General features: G+C 42.2%; 1 protein-coding gene across 1 annotated transcript in view; it reads right to left on the bottom strand.

Moving 5' to 3' along the window:
* Nucleotides 1-4,797: 4,797 nt before the first annotated feature.
* LOC126955675 (putative uncharacterized protein FLJ13197) overlaps nt 4,798-18,644 on the bottom strand; it is a 62,211-nt gene continuing 48,364 nt past the window's right edge. The window contains 1 exon segment of the mRNA XM_050792502.1: nt 4,798-7,081. Within this exon segment, the coding sequence (XP_050648459.1) occupies nt 7,014-7,081 (68 nt within the window). The 3' untranslated portion in view covers nt 4,798-7,013.

Here is an 18,644-nt window from a genome sequence, read left to right as displayed (position 1 = left end):
ATTATTAATGATGCAAAAACTATTTTGTGCCTACCTTTGAAATTTTCATTAATAATATTTTGATGAGAGCTATGTGATTGAATATGCTTCACTAAGCCTCTATGAATAAAAGGTCTGATTCTACATTAATTTCTTTTGGTGCTTGGTTTTTTGTTTTTTTGTTTTTTTGTTTTTTTGAGACAGAGTCTCACTCTGCCGCCAGGCCAGAGTGCAGTGGCTTGATCTTGGCTCACTGCAACCTCTGCCTCCCAAGTTCAGACGATTCTCCTGCCTCAGCCTCCTGAATAGCTAGGACTACAGGCGTGCGCCACCACGCCCAGCTAATTTTTGTATTTTTAGTAGAGACGGGGTTTCACCATGTTGACCAGGATGGTCTCTGTCTCTTGACCTCTTGATTCACCTGCCTCGGCCTCCCACAGTGCTGGGATTATAGGCGTGAGCCACTGTGCCCAGCCTGGCGCTTGGTTTTAATAGTTATCAGACATGGAAAAGACACTTCCAAAATACTTTGATTAAAACAAGAGAAGAGCTTTATCACTCATTTCACTGAAGTATGATACTTGTTTTTCAACCCTATCCATCAGTTTCCAATAAAAATTGGATAGTAAATTTTTACCTTCCCTAATGTCAACTATTTGTTAATACAAACTTTAAAAAATTGATTCAAAGTCCCCTAGAACTGTTTATTTATCATTTTTAAAAGGTTAAAAATTCCGTTTCCAAGTATGTAGACATGAGAGTTTTTAAAGAGGCATATTCATTGCAGTTTTGGCAATAAAAATTACATAACTATTGGAGATTTTCCAAATATCCATTTTCAAAATGCTCTACTCATAGCATTAAACATGGTTACTTCCTCACTTATTGTTAAAAGATCACGTTTATCTGAATAATTTCACAATTTTTTGGCCAAATTATTTTGTTTATGGCTTTCTCTGGTAACGTAGCTAAAGAAGCACTTACATGAGGAGCTAGAAAAATGTCAGCCCTGCCATTTCTTGTTTTTCAGCTAAATTTGTATTATTAGGGAAATCTCTAGACTCAGCCTCTTTTTAAAAATATTTTTAGAATCACTTATTCATTAATGGAGATGTTTAGTTAAACCTAGATTATATAAGACCTCCTGTTCTGGGAATGGAGAACTAGGTAATTCATACCATCCCTCCTACTGAGGACAATCAGCAAAACAAAATATATTTCAAAAATCTACTCCAGTGTGCTAGATAGCTAACAAGATGGTGCAGAATTACTGGGTTAGTATCTGGTAAAGGATACAGATGAAGGGAGTTGAGTCCAGCATGTAGGGCAGTTTTTTCTACGGTATATGCCAATACGGTATATGCCCATTTCTTTTTTCTTTTCTTTTTTTTTTTTTTTTTTTTGAGACAGGGTCTCACTCTGTTGCCCAGGCTGCAGTGCAGTGGCATAATCTCAGCTCACTGTAATCTCTGCCTACTGGGTTCAAGCGACCCTCCTGCCTCAGCCTCCTGAGCAGCTGGGATTATAGGCATGCACTACCATACCCAGCTAATTTTTTGTATTTTTAGTAGAGACGGTTTCACCATATTGGGCAGGCTGGTCTCAAACTCCTGACCCCAAGTGATCCACCCGCCTCAGCCTTCCAAAGTGCTGGGATTACAGGCGTGAGCCACAGAGTCCAGCAGCATATGCCAATTTCTAAAAGCAGGACTGAGGGGCCAAGTGGCTGAGCAGGAAGGTGGTTAACAAGCATCTCACAGAGCTAAGGCCAATTTTGGGGCTCAGCATCACCAAGCCAGGATAGCTCTGGTGAATCTCTTCGCATTTGGATGGGCCGCTGAAGGACAGTACCCTAAAAACAATGATAAACCAAAAGAAGGTTCTAGAAACTCAGTTTCACAGTACCTGGAATTGAATTAACATGATCTCATAATGCTAAGGCCCCACGTACCTAGCAGAAGTAAATATGAATTCACTTTGGAGAATGACAACATCATTATAGAACTCTAATTATGACTACAAATAATGTTTCAAGTACAAATATCTGAATACAATAAAAGAAAGAAAGAAAAAAACAGAAAACAAGACAAGACCACACAAATGAAAACCAAGAAAACACAGACATAGATCAAAAAGGCTCAGAAATTAGAATTTTTCAACTTAAAAAAAAGTGTATTGACTTTAAATAATACTATATTTAATCTGCTCAGAGAGACAAAAGTCAACCTTGAGACTTTTGGCAGAGAACTGAAAATTATTTTTTTAAAAGAGCCAGTGAAAATGCTAGAATTTAAAAAATAATAACAATTAAAACACAATAGATTTCACATTTAATTACAAATAGATGAAGAGAGAATTTGTAGTATGGAAGAAAATATCCAGACTACAAAGCTAAAAGACAAAATTAAGAAAAAAAAGAAAAAAAATTATAAGAAAGTTAAAGAACCTAGTAAAACACTTCCCAAACTTAAAAAAAAAACAAAATGTCATAAAATGATACCTTTGTAAAATGTAATTTAAATGAATTATTAGAACAATAAAATAATAAAAAGACACTGAATATATGCTCAAATTTTTATTGGATTCAAAAGACAAAATTACTCTGCCAGTTGGCTTCAGAATATTTAATCTCAATTTTGTACTTCTCTTTTTCCAAATCATGACACTGATATAAAAGCTCCATGAAAAGTTTTGATATATATTTAGCTCAAGTACTAAACGGAGAAAGATAATGGAACAGAAACATCATTTATGAGTAATTAGCTGAACCATTTCTAAAACTAATTAAATACATCAATTGACGAATTTAGGAAATCGAAAACTAGTTAAATAATGGAAAACCTAGGTGTACTTTGTAGTAAAACTGCTAAAAACAAAAATATGAACAAAGGAAATACCTTCAACACAACCAGAGAAAAAGATTGCCATCAATGGAACAATAATCAGGCTTACAGTTTATTCCTCAACAGCAACATTCTGAGCCAAAAGACAATGGTACAATAGCTCCAAAGTGCTGAAAATAAATTACTCTCAACCCTGAATTCTGCTCCCAAGATATAAATGTATGTCAAGAATGAAAGTAAAAAGAGACATGTTCAGACAAACCAAAACTGGGAGAGTTCATCCCCAAGAGACTTGAATTTATATATCTACATATATATAAATTTGCCTTCCGGCAAAAGGAAAAGGTTTCAGGTAGAAAGTCAGAAATGCAGAAAGGCATGATAACTATAAATGAATATTGACTACATAAAACCAAAAGTAAAATCTTATGGAGAATTATATAGAAAATCATAATACACTGAAAAAGCATTTAGTCAGGAGAGACATAAATAGAGTGATAGTGTTTTACAGTACATACATTCCCTGGAAGAGAAAAAAGAACCAAATGATATTTTATTTTTATGTCAGATATACATATTGCAATATTCGCTGTAATCACCACAAGAATTTATAGGATTTGAGTAACTTTTAAAAATTTTAAATCAATGCAAATGAAAGCAAGAAATGAAAAAAATAATATAGGACAAGCAGTACAAATTGAAAAGCTGAGCAAAATGGTAGATTTAAACCCCAAAATATCAGAAATTAGATAACATGTAAATATTTAAATTCAGTGATTAAAAGACAAAGTTTGTTATCCTGAATAACACTAAATTTAATATGCTACTTACAAAACACAAGACTAAAATAACAGAATTCGCAAAGATTTAACAATAATGTCAAACTAGACACTAAGGTTAAAAGCATTCCTAAAGACAAAGAAAGTGACCTCATGATGACGAAAATTAGATTTGTCAAGAAGATACAACAATTCTAAATTTACATGTAGCTAATAGCATAGATTCCAATTTTATTGCTCTTTCTCAGATCTAATAATAAGACAAAAATCAGTTTACATTTACAGGAGTATACATTTGTAAACTTGACTTAACTGGTCTTCATAGAATACTGCACCCAGTATCTGCAGAATACACACTTAGTTCATACACCAAAATTACAAAATGCTGAGCCAGTAAGCAAGTCTCAACAAATTTCAAGAACTGAAATCATAGAGTATGTTACCTGACCACAGGGGAATTGAGCTAGAAATCAATAACAAAACCATATTCACAAAATAGCCATATATTTGGAAATTTCAAAACATACTTCTAACTCAAATTATAGATTCAGAGAGGAAATCACAATGGGAAGTTACAAAAATATTTTGAACAGAATAATCATGAAAATATGACAAATCAAAATTCATTTGATGTAGCTAAAGCTGTGCAAAAAGAAACTATATGGCCTTGAACATCTCTAATCTGAGAGACAGTGTCTTCAAAAAAACCTATGGAAAATATTATACTTATTATATTATACTTATTTAAGTAGGTGCTCATTCTCATTAATAATCAGGTAAATGTAATTAATGCCTCAATGATATTGTATTACAAACTCACCAGAATGGCTAAAATTCAAAAGACTGACAAGACCAAATGTTGAAGAGGATAATCACCAGCCCATGTTGCTGGTGGAAATGTAAACTGGCGCAATCACTTTGGAAAATCGTTTGGTGATATCTACCAAGCAGAAATATATGTGTGTGGGTGTGTATACATATATGACTGTGTGTACACACACACGCACTTTTTCTATCAAAGGTCCTGTCCCCCATGCACCTCTAGGCTCACAAGGCAGAGATGTAAGTGCCTTGTGAGCCTCAAGGTGCACAGGGGGAAGAGGACCTTTGGTAGGAAAAGTGAAGGGATTATAATAGTACAAGGCAGTCTTTGTAGTTCTTTCTCTTTTCTCCCTGGAGACTTTGAATAGAAAAACATTGTGACAGTGTTTTAGAGGTGATCGTCTGGGAGCCTTTAAGGTTTTGGTAAATGTCTTAGTCCATTCAGGTTGCTATTAACAAAATATCTTAGACTCCGTCACTTATAAGCAACAGAAATGTATTTATTTCTGACAGCTCTAGAGGCTGAGAAGTCCAAGGTCAAGGTGCCAGCAGAGTGTCTGGTGAGGGCCACTTCCCCATGGACAGGGCTGTCTCACTGTGCCCTCACATGGTGAAAAGGAGCTAGCTGGCTCTCTGTAGTCTCTCCTATTTGACAGGGCACTAATCCCAATCATGGGGGCTGCACACTCATGACCCAATCACATCTGAAAAGGTCCCACCTCCCAATACCATCAACTTGGGGGTTAGGATTTCAACACATGAATTTGGAGGGAACACATTCAGACCATAGCAGTCGGTGCTTTGAATACTGGGTCTAATATCAGGTACTCTGAATATTGGCTCTACATTCAACGTCCTGCTTTTTTCTTTTCTAGTTGTGTAAATTTGGACAAATTACTTAACTTCGCTGGGGCTCATTTATAAAACGAAACAATGTAAGGCTGAAATTAGATCATCAAGGGGCCTTATTAGTGCATATATTAAGACACTTTCCCCTTCTCCCAAAGCATGTATAGAGAAAAGGAGGTAGGATTTGCCTGAAAGAAGTTTAGGTGGCCGGGTGCAGTGGCTCACGCCTGTAATCTCAGCACTTTGGGAGGCCAAGGTGGGTGGATCACGAGGTTAGGAGATGGAGACCATCGTGGCTAACACGGTGAAACCCCGTCTCTACTAAAAAAAATACGAAAAATTAGCCGGGTGTGGTGGCAGGCACCTGTAGTCCCAGCTACTTGGGAGGCTGAGGCAGGAGAATGGCGTGAATCCAGGAGGCGGAGCTTGCAGTGAGCCAAGATCGCGCCACTGCACTCCAGCCTGGGCGACAGAGCAAGACTCCGTCTCAAAAAAACAAACAAAAAAAAAAAGAAAAGAAAAAAGGTTTAGGCAAGAGAGATTCAAGGGATCTTTGAGGGTGCAACAGGTATAAAAATAGAAAAGATGTCTAGAGTACAAGAGGAGATGGGTCACAAAAGCAGAGTAAGAAACTAGGTCTACGTGCTGAGGACAGAAGGGAAGGTTGACGGGGCAGTCCTCTGAGTTGCTAAATGAAGATTCTTTACATTATCCCTGACCAGCCATTGTGGTCAAGTGGCTCTAGAAATGAGCAATGGAAATGTGCCAGGACAGGAAACCAGATGAGGCATTACATAACTCCTCCTGTGTGTGCACACACACCAGTAAGAGTGGGTTTTTCACTTCATTTGGCCTCCGATGGCATCCTGTATAATCCTCTATTTCAGCACCTGTCAGTGTCAGGCAATCAATAGTCAATGGCATTTCTGTCCACCTCCCACTACACTATGAATTTCTGAAAAACAAGGAAACAGCATTTTATTCATCTGTGAGCCCTACCACCTAACACAGTGAGTAGCATAAGAGACTCTCAATAAATGTTGACTTAATAAATAAATGAATAAAAGAATGAATGACATCATTCTGCTTACAGAAATCAGAGCCCTGGACTGCACAGCCACCATGAAAAACCTGCCAAATGGAGCACCCTGAACCTCCCTCCCACAGCTCTCACCCACCCGACCCATAATGTCTCTTCCATCTGACTTGCTCCCACTTTGTCTCCCCCAAATTTCTTCCCAACCTTGCAGGGAGAAGCCCAGAGCCTGAGGGTACATGCCTTGGCTTCTCTTACTTCATCTAAAATATTCTATCAGTTGACTGATGTTAATTTGAATTTTGCCTCTGTTTTTTTCTTCGGATCTGGGTGAAACTAGATTTTTTTTTTTTCTCAGACAGGGTCTTGCTGTGTCACCCAGGCTGGAGTGAAGTGGCATGATCACATCTCACTGCAGCCTTGACCTCCCAGGTCCAAGCAATCCTCCTATCTCAGCCTCCCAAGTAGCTGAGACCACAGGCATGCACCAACACACTATGCTAATTTTTGCATTTTTTTTGTAGAAACAGGCTTTCGCCATGTTGCCCAGGCTGGTCTTGAGCTCCTGGGCTCCAGTGATCCACCCACCTCAGCTCCCAAAGTGCAGAGATTACAGGCGTGAGCCACAGCACCCAGCTTGCAACTAGATTCTTGACAGTGACTGTGACGAAATGATGTGGCCCTCCTCCAGCTCTGTCCCGGCCTTCATTCGTTGCTTCCAGACCAATAACTGGGGTTAGCTCTCAGGGTAGTCCAGGTAGAGAAATACAGACCTGGATGCAGAAGAAAACACCTTATGTTCAGAAAGAGTTGCAGAGCTTGGCTTGGTATCAGCATGAACTGGGGGGGCACAGCGGGGACTGTTTGGAAGGATGATAAACAGGACAGGGAGGGAATTACTGACTCAGGAACTGTCTTGGAGGTAGTATTGATTTGTTTCTGAATGGTTCCTTGAGGCTTGGACATGAGGATGCCTTACAGTAAGTTATAGGAAGAGGCTGCAGTGCCGTGGCAGAAAATTGAGGAAGCGATCAGAATGCTCAGGGAGACAGGACTGTTGGAACGAACTTATTATGTGACACCTAGACTTCCTGGGAGGGTTCAGGGACATTCCCTTCAAATATATCAGTGCGGGGCAAGAACATCTATTGGTGTGGGGGTGACAGCATCTTTGGGAACTTAGTAATGATTATCCACTGTACGCCAGGGTAAGAATAGGCGATTCTGCTATTTCACTGGGCTTCCTAGTGTCAATGGAGATGCTAGGATTTCAAAATAACAAAGACCAGGTGTCTGCTCTTAACCATCAGAGTCAAGATGAATATAAACCATAACAGCCAGCAAGGCCAGAGTGCTTCAGTCCACAGAGTTTTTGATGATGGCTAATAGACCATGGTGTTCCTACGAGTGAGATAGACGAGCAGTCAATGAGGGTACTGCATGACTTGTATAACAATTTAAAAACTCAAGAGCCGTCAAGGTTGATGGACCCACAGTTTCTAGATCTGAGCCAGTTCTCAGACCCCATAGGCTGCACCCTCTTGTGCAAGGATCCTGCAATGTCTCCCACACTAGTGAAGTGTTTAGGAGTTCAATGGTCTAAGGCATGTTGAGATATGCCCTGTAAGATAAAGAACAAGTTATTAGCCAGGCTCAGTGGCTCACGCCTGTAATCCCAGCACTTTGGGAGGCCGAGACAGGTGGATCACGAGGTCAGGAGTTCAAGACCAGCCTGGCCAGCATAGTGAAACCCCATGTCCACTAAATATACAAAAAGAAAAAAAATTAGCTGGGCATGGTGGCGTGTGCCTGTAGTCCCAGCTACTCAGAAGCATGAAGCAGGAGAATCGCTTGAACCCGGGAGGTGGAGGTTGCAGTGAACTGAGATCGTGCCACTGCACTCCAAGCCTGGGCGACAGAGTGAGACTCTGTATCAAAAACAAAAAAAAAAAAAAAAAAAAAAAAAAAAAAAAAAAAACCAAGTTATTACAGCCTGTATTTATTAGGGCTGAGAAAGAGATACAGTGCTTAGTGAGCCTCTTTGGATTTTGGAGAACTATAAGCTGTGCTGGGGAATACTTCTTCTACCAATGTGTTGAGTGACTTAAGAGGCTGTCAGTTTTGTGTGGGGCTCAGAACAAAGAGCTCTGGAGAAGATCCAAGCTGCCACACAAGGTGCCCTCAGCTCATATGATCTGCCGATCCAAGGGTGCTAAAGGGATCTGTGATAGATAGAGATGCCGTGTAGAGTGTTTGGCAAGCCCCATGGTAGAGTCATAGGCGAGGCTCCTACGGTTCTTCTTAGCTACCTGCTTCAAAATAGAACAACCCACTGTGTGAAAACCAGCTCCTGGCATTGCTATTGAGCCATTTTAGAGACTGGGCATTTCTCTCTCCAGCAAATGCCTCCATTTATTTCTTCCCTTCATATAAAATTCCTTAAAAGAATTTCCAAATTCACTATCTCCACCTATTTTTTTTTCTATTCTGTTTTGAAACTACTTCATCTTTCATCCTCACAATTCCACCAATACCACTGTTACAAACTCACCAATGACTTCCATGTTGTAAATGCAGTGACCGACTTTAAGTCTTCTTCCTACTTGATCTGTCAGCAGCATCTGACCTAATTGGACACTCCCTCATTGAAACACCTTCTTCCCATGTTCCCCAAGACATCATTCTCTCCCTGTCCTCTTCCTGTCTCACTGGTTATCCTCATCCCCTTGGCTGGTTTCCTCTCATACCACAAACCACTAAATGTTAGAGGACCCAAGGCCAGTCACTGATTTCTTTTTTGCTTTTTCTTTCTACCTATACACTCTTCTGAGGTGACCTTGTCCCACCCATAGCTTTAATTTTTCATGGACTGCCCACTTCCAAGTTTGTATCTATGGCCCCATCTTCCCTCCTGAACTCTAGATTCCTGTATCCAGCATCCCATTAGACATCTCCACTCTGTGAGGCATCTCAGGCTTAACAATTCCAAAACCAAATTTTGAATCCCCTACCTCCCAACCTGTTCCTCTACCAGCTTTCCCTGTCTTAGTAAAGGTCAGCTTCATCCCTCCAGCTGCTCAGACTGAAGATGTTGACTCATCTTTAGTTCTTTCCTTCCAATTCCATCCATCAGAAAATCTTGCCAGCTCTTCCTTCAAAATATTTAGAATCTGGTAAACCCTTAGTCTAAGGCACCATCATCTCTTGCTTAGATTATTGTATCCTGTTTCCATGCTTCCACCCTTGCCCTCTTCAATTTGTTTAAAACAGCAGCCAGAATAATCCTGTCTTGCTTCTGAAAACCCTCCACAGGCTTCCCATCTCATAAAGAGAAAAATTCAAGTCCTCAGAGTGACCCATGAGGCCCACGAGGTCTACACAGTCTCTGCCTCTGATTCCCCTCTGACCTCACCTCCTGCCACTTTCCCTCCACCCTTTCCAGAACACCCCCTCTGCTTTGGACAGCTTCCTTCAGCTGGCAGCAGGCTTGCTCCCTCACTTCGGCTCCAATTGCCCGACCCCATAGATACCATCCCTGTCTATCCCTTGTATCCTCTTCATTTTTATTTTATTTTTCTGGTAGCATGTCTTGCCATCTGACATATTATGTGTTAATTTCATTGTTTGCCTCCCCCTAGCCCGGTAGAGAAAGTTCTGGAGACAGCAAGAGCTGATTTGTTCTGTACGTGTCTATGGCCCCAGGACTTAACACAATGGCTGGAAGAAGATAAATGCTCAATCGATTTTTGCTGAGTGCATGCATGAATGTCAAATCCTTTGCTAAGCCGAAGGTGTAGGGGAGAGAAAATGCAGATCGAAAATGATCCAGACCTAGCCCCAACCTTTAGGACCTCCCAGCTTGCTACCCTTCCCCAGAGCACAGAGTGTGGTCTTTCATAGGCCACAACACACAGTTACAACCAGAAAAGTGTGATCGAGCACACCAAGTAACTGTTTTGCTTTTGCCCCCTCTCAACTTAGGATATTACTTTACTTCAGAGACTTGCCAGAGATCCGTTTGCTACGGCAAATTCAGATGTTAACACCCAAAACCACATATATTTTCTGCTGTCTTGTGAACGTTAAGGATTTCATGTGGCTGACCTGGTCATAGAGATAGACCAGGTCAAGAGTTTCCTAGGTGTCTGAGTGACATCACCCATGGCTCTCCCACCAACTCCCTCAAAAGTCTCCTGACCCTGCATAGGCAGACCCTGAAATTACACAATTTACAATGCACTGACCTCTGAAAGAGCAAGTCACGCTCCAAAGAGGGCTGCAGACAAAAGCGTTCCAAGCCAGATTCCTTGTTGACACTGGTCTCTGGTTACACCCCAGGCATAAAAAGGGAGGAAATTCTTCAAAGCCAGTGAATGCTTCCCTACCTTTGTCTGTCCCCAGCAGAACCCCTTCCCCCACTCCACCCTCCACAGAGGGACTCACTGTAAGTTCAACAGCGCAAGTGCTGCAAGGGGAGGCATTTTCAGGTTATGCGCTATATATATACATATATAGCTAAAGTAAGTTACAGGTCTTGTCTCATGTTATTTGCCTTGGCGAGGGTTGAAAGCCTTAAACAATTCCTCCCAAGCATGCCCTGTTGTGAATCCCCCTTCCTGTCCAAAATCTTTCCTTGGTCCAGACCCTGGGAGTCACCTTTCTTCTTCTGGCCACTCCCCACTCATCTTCTTTCAGTCTCCTTACAAAACAGGGACTTTCCAGGAGTCTAGGTCTGCCCTGGAGTTGCAGGACCACACCACGGCCAAGCAAGGCCTCTGCTCGGACCCTTGGCAGTTTTCTGAACTGTGAGTGTCCTGTTTTTTCGAGGCCGGGGTCAGAGGGAACAAATGCAAGACCCGGATGAAGCACCTCCCCCACCACTTGCCAACAGCTAGTTCTGTCCCTCCGCCCCCGACACCTGCCCTGTTAGCCTCGCCACCCTTCTCAACACAACCTTCTGAAACAGGAAAAGTTCCCTTGTCCCCCTCAAAGGGCATGCGATGCGGGTATGGTTCACTTCTTTGGTCCTGCTGCTCAAACCCCTAGTGGGAGCAGGCAGATGGGCAGGTCATGGGGACCGTGGGTTCTGACCCCAGGGCAGCATCTCGGGTTGAGTCTTTACAGCTCCTGAAGCCCCAGTGGGCGTGTGTTACAGTGCACTCTTTCAGTTTTGCCAACTGCAGGCAGCCTGTGTTCATCAGCTCAGTTAGACCTCTGCCTTATCACAAGGACAGAAGGCTTTCTGTATCCCAGGTTCTTGCCCTAGTGCACCAGAAAAATCGAATCATGTGTGGGCTTAAAGAATTTGAGTGCAAGGTTTTATTGAAAGGTGGAGGTAGCTCTCGGCAAATAGATGGGGAGTCAGAAGGGGGATGGAGTGGGAAGGTGGTCTTCCCCTGGAGTCGGGTCACGCAGCAGCCAGGATCTCCTTGGACCACTCTCCGCGTCATTCTGCTGTTGATGGCCTGTCAGCGTCTATGTGTTCTTCTGCCAGTGTGTTCCTGTCAATGTCCAGCCACTTGTATGTGCTTCCGCCCGGTGTGTTCCTCTCGACCTCCCGCTGTTAGTGCACGTGCCCGTTAAGGTCTTGGGGTTTTTATAGGCACAGGATCGGGGGCAGGGTGGTCTTGGGAAATGCAACATTTGGGCAAGGAAACAGGAGTGCCTGTCCTCACCTAGGTCCGTGGGCTCAGGCCCAAGGGTAGAGCCCTTGTCAGGGATATTGCCTTTCTCTACTCAGCACTTCCCTGCACCCCTCCCATATCACTTTCACACAGCCCTGGACCTGAGCTAAGACGTAGCAGTAATTGCCATTCCCAGTTGGTGCTGTGGGGTTCATTTATGCCAACTTTATCATTTTCACAGAGGAGAAGACCAAACCCCAGAAAGTGAAAGCCATGTGTACAAGGTCAAAGAACCTGTTAGGGTCAGAGCTGGAATCCCTGACTTAGAGACCCCGGCCAGGGCTCCTCTGCAGCACCAACCTCTTCACTCATGTTCCTTGGAGTTGTTCTGTTACTGGTTCTTGCTCTTCTTGTCCCACATTTTGAATCTTTCTTGGAGTTATTGCTTCCAGGGTTTCCATCCAGGCCCAACCTACAGGAGCAGCTCAGTAGCTTCCCCCTGTTAGAATTCAGCCCCCAATCCTGTTCCCTCCCAGCATCCTCAGCCCATGTGCTGGGTTCAGCCTCCTCCACTACTCCCTACTTGCTTTCCTACACATCCTATTGTGAAGAACTTTTAGTCCTTACAGCACGTCTATGTACAGTACCTCATGGACGAGTACAAAAATGAAGTCATTCAGGGAGGTGGATTATTTTCTTCATTTTTACAGATGCAGAGATTGAGATGCCAGGTGAGAGTGAATAAGTGGTGGGGCCCAGGCTGGGGTCTTCATGTCCATCACGATTTTCAAAGGTCTTTTATTCTCAGTGTTCTCTCCTTCTGTGGAGTGGTCCTAGGACACCAGCATCACCTGACTTCTTCCTCTACACATTCATTTCCTAAAGTCCATTATCGTATGTCAATTTCCAAGTTTCCAAATGTATATATTTATAATACTTTTCCCCAGACATCTCCATGCTCTCCTGGCACCTCAGGCATCTTAAGACCTCTCTGGGTATGCTTGCCTCCCTCACTAGCTCATGCTGTCAGAGTTTAAGGGTTGATTCTGAAATCAGGCCAGGCCCGGTGGCTCACGCCTGTAATTCCAGCTATGTAGGGAGTCTGAGGCGGGTGGATCAGTTAAGGTCAGGAGTTTGAGACCAGCCTGGCCAACATGGTGAAACTCTATCTTTACTAAAATACAAAAATTGGCCAGGTGTGGTGGCTCACACTGGTAACCCTAGGTGCTTGGGAGGCTAAGGCAGGAGAATCGCTTGAAGGAGGTAGAGGTTGCAGCAAGCCAAGATCGTGCCACTGTACTCCAGCCTGGGCAACAGAGCAAGACTCCATTTCAAAAAAAAAAAAAAAAAAAGATTCTGAAATCCTACAGACCCATATCCTGGCTCTGCCTCTTACCAGCAGTGTGACCTTGGACAAGCTATTTCACCTCTGAGAACCTTAGTCTCTTAATTTGAAAGTTGAGAGTATGATTATCTTTCAGGCCATTGAGAGGATTAAATAAGAACAGAGTAGCACATAAGTTCCACTGTACTTAAGTGCTTAAATATTCGCTGTCATCACCAACATCATCGATATCTCTTGCCTTCTAACTTCTAACTGTGCCCCCCCGCCCCCAAGCATGCCCTCCCACACACACAACTAATTTCCCAGGCCACCTACGAGTTACCTTTCACACATACACATATGCCTAGAAGAAAAATTAAGAAAATTTTTGGAAAAATTTTACTCCCATACAGAGATAAGTAAAAGAATTTTTTAAATCACTAAAGTCTCACACCCTCCCATCCCTCATTGGCCCCCCACTCCAAAAACCCCAGTTGCAAAATTCTGATCAGGCTTGTGATTAGGAAATATATCACTTCCCGAGTGAAAATCCAACCATCTCCCACCTAGGAAGCAGGCTAGGCTCTAAGTTTACCAAGCTCCTTAATAGGGCCCAAACAGAGCAGATCCTTTCTGCAAAAACAGGTTAAGAGACTGGACTCTGAGATTCAAATCTTGGTTCTACCACTTACTAGCTGTGCAACTGAGGGTAAGTTGCATAGCCTTGCTCTACCTTGATTTTCTCTGGATTAAAATGGGGATGAAATTGGACCCAAAGTTTTTTTGTGGTTGTGAGAATTAAATGAGATAATCTATGTAAAATAGTTAGCAAAGCAGCTGCCTGTAATAAACTCTCAACAAGTGCTAGGCACTCTTATTATTATTAGTTTTCATACGCTTTTTTCCTTTGCCCAAACTAGTTCCACAGGATCCCGTCACCACCACTTCCTCCTCGCTTCCTGTTTATCTGATTATTTGCAAAGCACCTCCTCAATGAAGCCTTTCTGGATTGGCTGCTCTGAGTGTGGCAGGTACACACCTCTTCTACAGCCCTTTCCACTCTGGGCTATCTGCATTTGTAAAGGAGAGTCCTCCTTTACTCTCTCACAAGCATCACGAAGAAGACATGTCTCAAACTATTGCAAAGGAGAACAGGGACCCAAAAGAAATTCTGATGCCCGTGCTGAAAACTCCCTAGACCTTAACTCAAGCCTCACTGTGATCAAGAAGCATCAGACTGACCCATCCATCCTCAGTACTATCTTTCCAATAATTATTTTAGAATATTTAAGAACCCCTATTGACATATTACATCTGCCTCCAGCTCCACCCCTCAATCAAGAATCTGTTTAAGGGTGGGTGCTGTTTTGGCCACATGTTTTTCTGACATTCTCTTTTGAAATGGTTTTTTAAAGAAATTAAATTGTGGCTGGGTGCAGGGCTCATGCCTGTAATCCCAGCACTTTGGGAAGCTAAGGCCAGAGGATCACTTGAGCTCAGGAGTTTGAGACCAGCCTGGGCAACATTGGGAGATGCTGATTCTACAAAACATTTTAAAACTTAGCCAGGGGTGGTGATACGCACCTGTAGTCCCAACTACTCGGGGGGCTGAGTGTGGGGTCCTGAGGTGTAAGGATTGCTTGAGCCCAAAGGTCAAGGCTGCAGCGAGCCGTGCTCGTGCCACTCTACTCCCGCCTCCGTGACAGAACAAGGCCCCATCTCAAAAAATAAATAAATAAATAACTCTTATGAATTTGTTTATCTGCTCTTTTGCTTTAGCCTGGTCTCTCAATGAGCCACAGTTGCTTTGGAAGAGCATACTGTACAGGCGGAAGAACCACAAAAGCTAAGGCTAAAGACAGCCATAAAAGCATAAGCCTGCATGTAACAGTGACAGGCTTATAAAGCACACTCACACAACACAAATCTTGGCCCCAAAGACCAGGAAATTTTATTTGCCATTAACCGTGCTCTTTCCAGGAATTGGATGCCTCATGGCAAAAGAGAGAGTTGTTTTCCCACACCACCTCCTCCTCCCCACCCCGCCCCCCTAAACCCTGTCATTCCCACCGAATTCATACTTTCTCCCTGTCTCTTACAAACAGGGTCATAGTTTACATAAACAACTCAAGGCAAAGATGAGGGAAATGCAACATCTCCTGGAATTGATACTTTTGCATTTCACCAAACAATAAATACATGTCATATCCTCTTTTGTTTGTCATGGCACTAAAAAGGGAGGAAAATCTCAATTCTGCTAGTTTCTATCTGGAATACAAACGACAGGCGCCAAGGCTTCCCATCTCACAATGAGTGCCTTGGAGAGATGGTGGTGTGCCAGGGGTGGGGGAAGAGCTGTTTTTAAAGAACCCAAACAAAAATTGTAGAAACTGCAAAACCCAAACGTTTGCAGCATCTAAACTGGCAGAGAAACTGTGGGGTGGAAACTTACAGTCTGCACTAACAACTACCTGAGTGGCCTGGAAGTACAGAGCTCTCCGAGCTGAATCCTGTGAACTGCAGGTGCAGGTTACAGACGGGAGGTCCAGCTGTGGGAACGTGCCAAGAACTTAACAACACTCAGCTGAAGGGAACCAAGTTTACCATCACAGCCCGAACTTGAATACAGGAGGCGGCAAATTCCATAGGATTTAGGGGCATAAAAGAAGAATTGCCATGTTTTTCCATAGGCATCCATTCAAATGCGCATAATACCGTGTATGGAAAGGTGGCATCAAGTTTACTTTTCACCGAGTGCATTTTCATGATAGAGTTAACTCTTCAGAGACAAAATTCTGCATACAATTCAGTTCTCCAAACATTATATCAGAATCAGTCCAATCTTCATCAAAATAAAAACAGATCTGTTTTAAGAATGTTTACAAAAACTTGTATATTTAAAATACAAGTATAAAACAAAGCAGTCAGAAACAAACCACCACTCAACCCCATCCTAATGAAGATCACGGTTTTGCCTATTTTAATCTCTAGATTGACTTGTAGTGGTGGAATGAATTGAGGAAGTTGAGAAAGGAGCTAACATAGTCATAAGCCTTTACAACATGTAGGTACCACTGAGATACTTCACAACCACCCACAGCAGCCCCATGAGCTAGGTATTATTTTTTATTTATTAATTTTATTTATTTTTTTGAGGCGGAGTCTCACTCTGTCGCCCAGGCTGGAGTGCAGTGGCGAGATCTCGGCTCACTGCAACCTCCACCTCCCGGGTTCAAGCGATTTTCCTGCCTCAGCCTCCTGAGTAGCTGGGATTACAGGCACCTGCCATCATGCCCGGCAATTTTTTTTTTTTTTAGTAGAGACAGGGTTTCACCATCTTGGCCAGGCTGGTCTCGACCTCCTGACCTAGTGATCCACCCGCCTTGGCCTCCCAAAATACTGGGACTACAGGCATGAGCCGCCGCGCCTGCCTCTGAGCCAGGTATTATTATTCCTGCTTTACAGATGACACTGAAGCTCAGAGAAGCCAGGTAACTTACCCAAGATCACACAGCTAGTGAATGGCAAAGACAAGATTCATATCCTAACATTTGGAATTTTTCCTCCCCATGTTTAGAAAGAACCCTTGTATATCACTGGGTATCCCAGAGCATATGATGAGAATCTTGGTAATAGTTAAACCCTTGTTAAAATGATATGGTTTGTAGTCAGCTTTTACTATTCATTAGATAATGATTTCTGGGGAGATATTTATATATTGTATTTTTTATGTGTCCAAGTTTAACCTTAGAATTTATCATTGAACTTGCAATACTTTTAAAATATCTGCTCTAATATAAAGACATTTTTACATTTTCTGTTTTTATTTTTTATGGCATAGTTCTAGAATTGAAAGTGAAAAATTCTATTTCAGCATGTGCTCTGCACCTCCAAATTTTCTTGGCTATTACCAGTAGTTCCTTATAGGCAAACATATGAGAAATCTCTGAAGAGCAAATTCAGTTTCGAAAAACAGCTAATGATATCAAAGAAAAGTAGGCACTGGCGGATACTTTCTAGAAGACAGTATTAATATAGCAATACTTTAGGAATAACGATGAATCTGTTTAAACGCAAAAGATCACTAACCAAATCAGATCACTTAGAGGAATAAGTGCTTTTCTCTGTCTTATCCTGAGATCATATTGCCATTTAACCTATTTTTAAACAAACCAAAATTTTTAAACATTTTCTATCCTTTAAGCAAATCTTCTTTGCTTGGCTAAATGACAATGTTCAAGAAATGCCTGCCACAGAAGCATAAAAAATCCTTGGCAACATTCCAGAAGAAATTCACCCTGCATAATGTGTTCCAGCAAATGCTCAATAGCTTTCTGGTGAACCTGCTGGCTCAGTGTACACTTGAGCAGGATCTAGAGAGAACAAAAGAAAAACTGATAGACATTTTCCTTTTTGTCAGTCTGGTGAAGTAGCCCTCAGCTCATTTTAGCAAACTTCCCCAGCTTGGAAAAATGAGCATGCGTATAGCTAACTTACGAACCCTGCCCTGGAGTCTGGTGCACACGCTGTTGTTGTACTACTTTTGATTCCCTGAAATTCAAGTATAATTATGTTGTTTGTCTTCTCATCCAATAAAATGTGCATTAGCATTTGGTTCACTTTGGAGTGTATTTGTTGAGATGAATCTATTCTTTCAAATGACAAGTTAGTGCTTTCATAATGAGAACACTTTAGATTATATAAAACTCTTAATACAATATTAAAAAGAGGTAGACTGGAGGGACAGACTCCTTGAAAACATCTCAAAAGTGTGTTCATAATTGGCTGAAGCTATTAATTCTCTAGATATTTATGCAAAAATGTCACCGAGTACAGACGTAAAGACTTTAAAACAAAATCCATTTCCTTTCTATAAGGTAAAATAGATGCATATTTTTAATATTTATGTCTTTTTGCAACTTTTTCTCAGGATGAACATTTCCTACTTCAAAAAGAAAATGGTTGGACATTTTACAGGTCTGTTAAACTGCAGTGATACATTTGGCCCAAATTCTCCCCTTGGGCATGGTGGGAGGGAGAGTTGGGTGGACCGGGCACAGCGTGTGTATTAAAAGCCTGTTTGACCTTAAATGCCCTCAATGGAGGCCGGGGAGGATGGTTAGGAAGGTAAAATTTTTTCCATTCATTGTTGTAGAACAGCAGATAGTTCTGAAATAAACCCATTTTGCAGGAGAGAAACTCTAGATCCAACTGCCTAGGAGAGAATTTACACCCTGGGGAAAGAGCTGAAGGCACTAGAACATGCCTCCACCACCCTCCCATCACCAGTCAGCCAGCCTGTTTTATACAAGGCCTTTTTCTGATTCCTTGGGGCCAGCAACAGGGTCACTTGGAGGAGGGAGCGGGCGGGCCATTGGCTCAAGGTTT

This window comes from Macaca thibetana, chromosome 5, assembly GCF_024542745.1.
Source record: "Macaca thibetana thibetana isolate TM-01 chromosome 5, ASM2454274v1, whole genome shotgun sequence".
Taxonomy (NCBI): domain Eukaryota; kingdom Metazoa; phylum Chordata; class Mammalia; order Primates; family Cercopithecidae; genus Macaca; species Macaca thibetana.
This window is presented reverse-complemented; position numbering and strand designations above follow the sequence as displayed.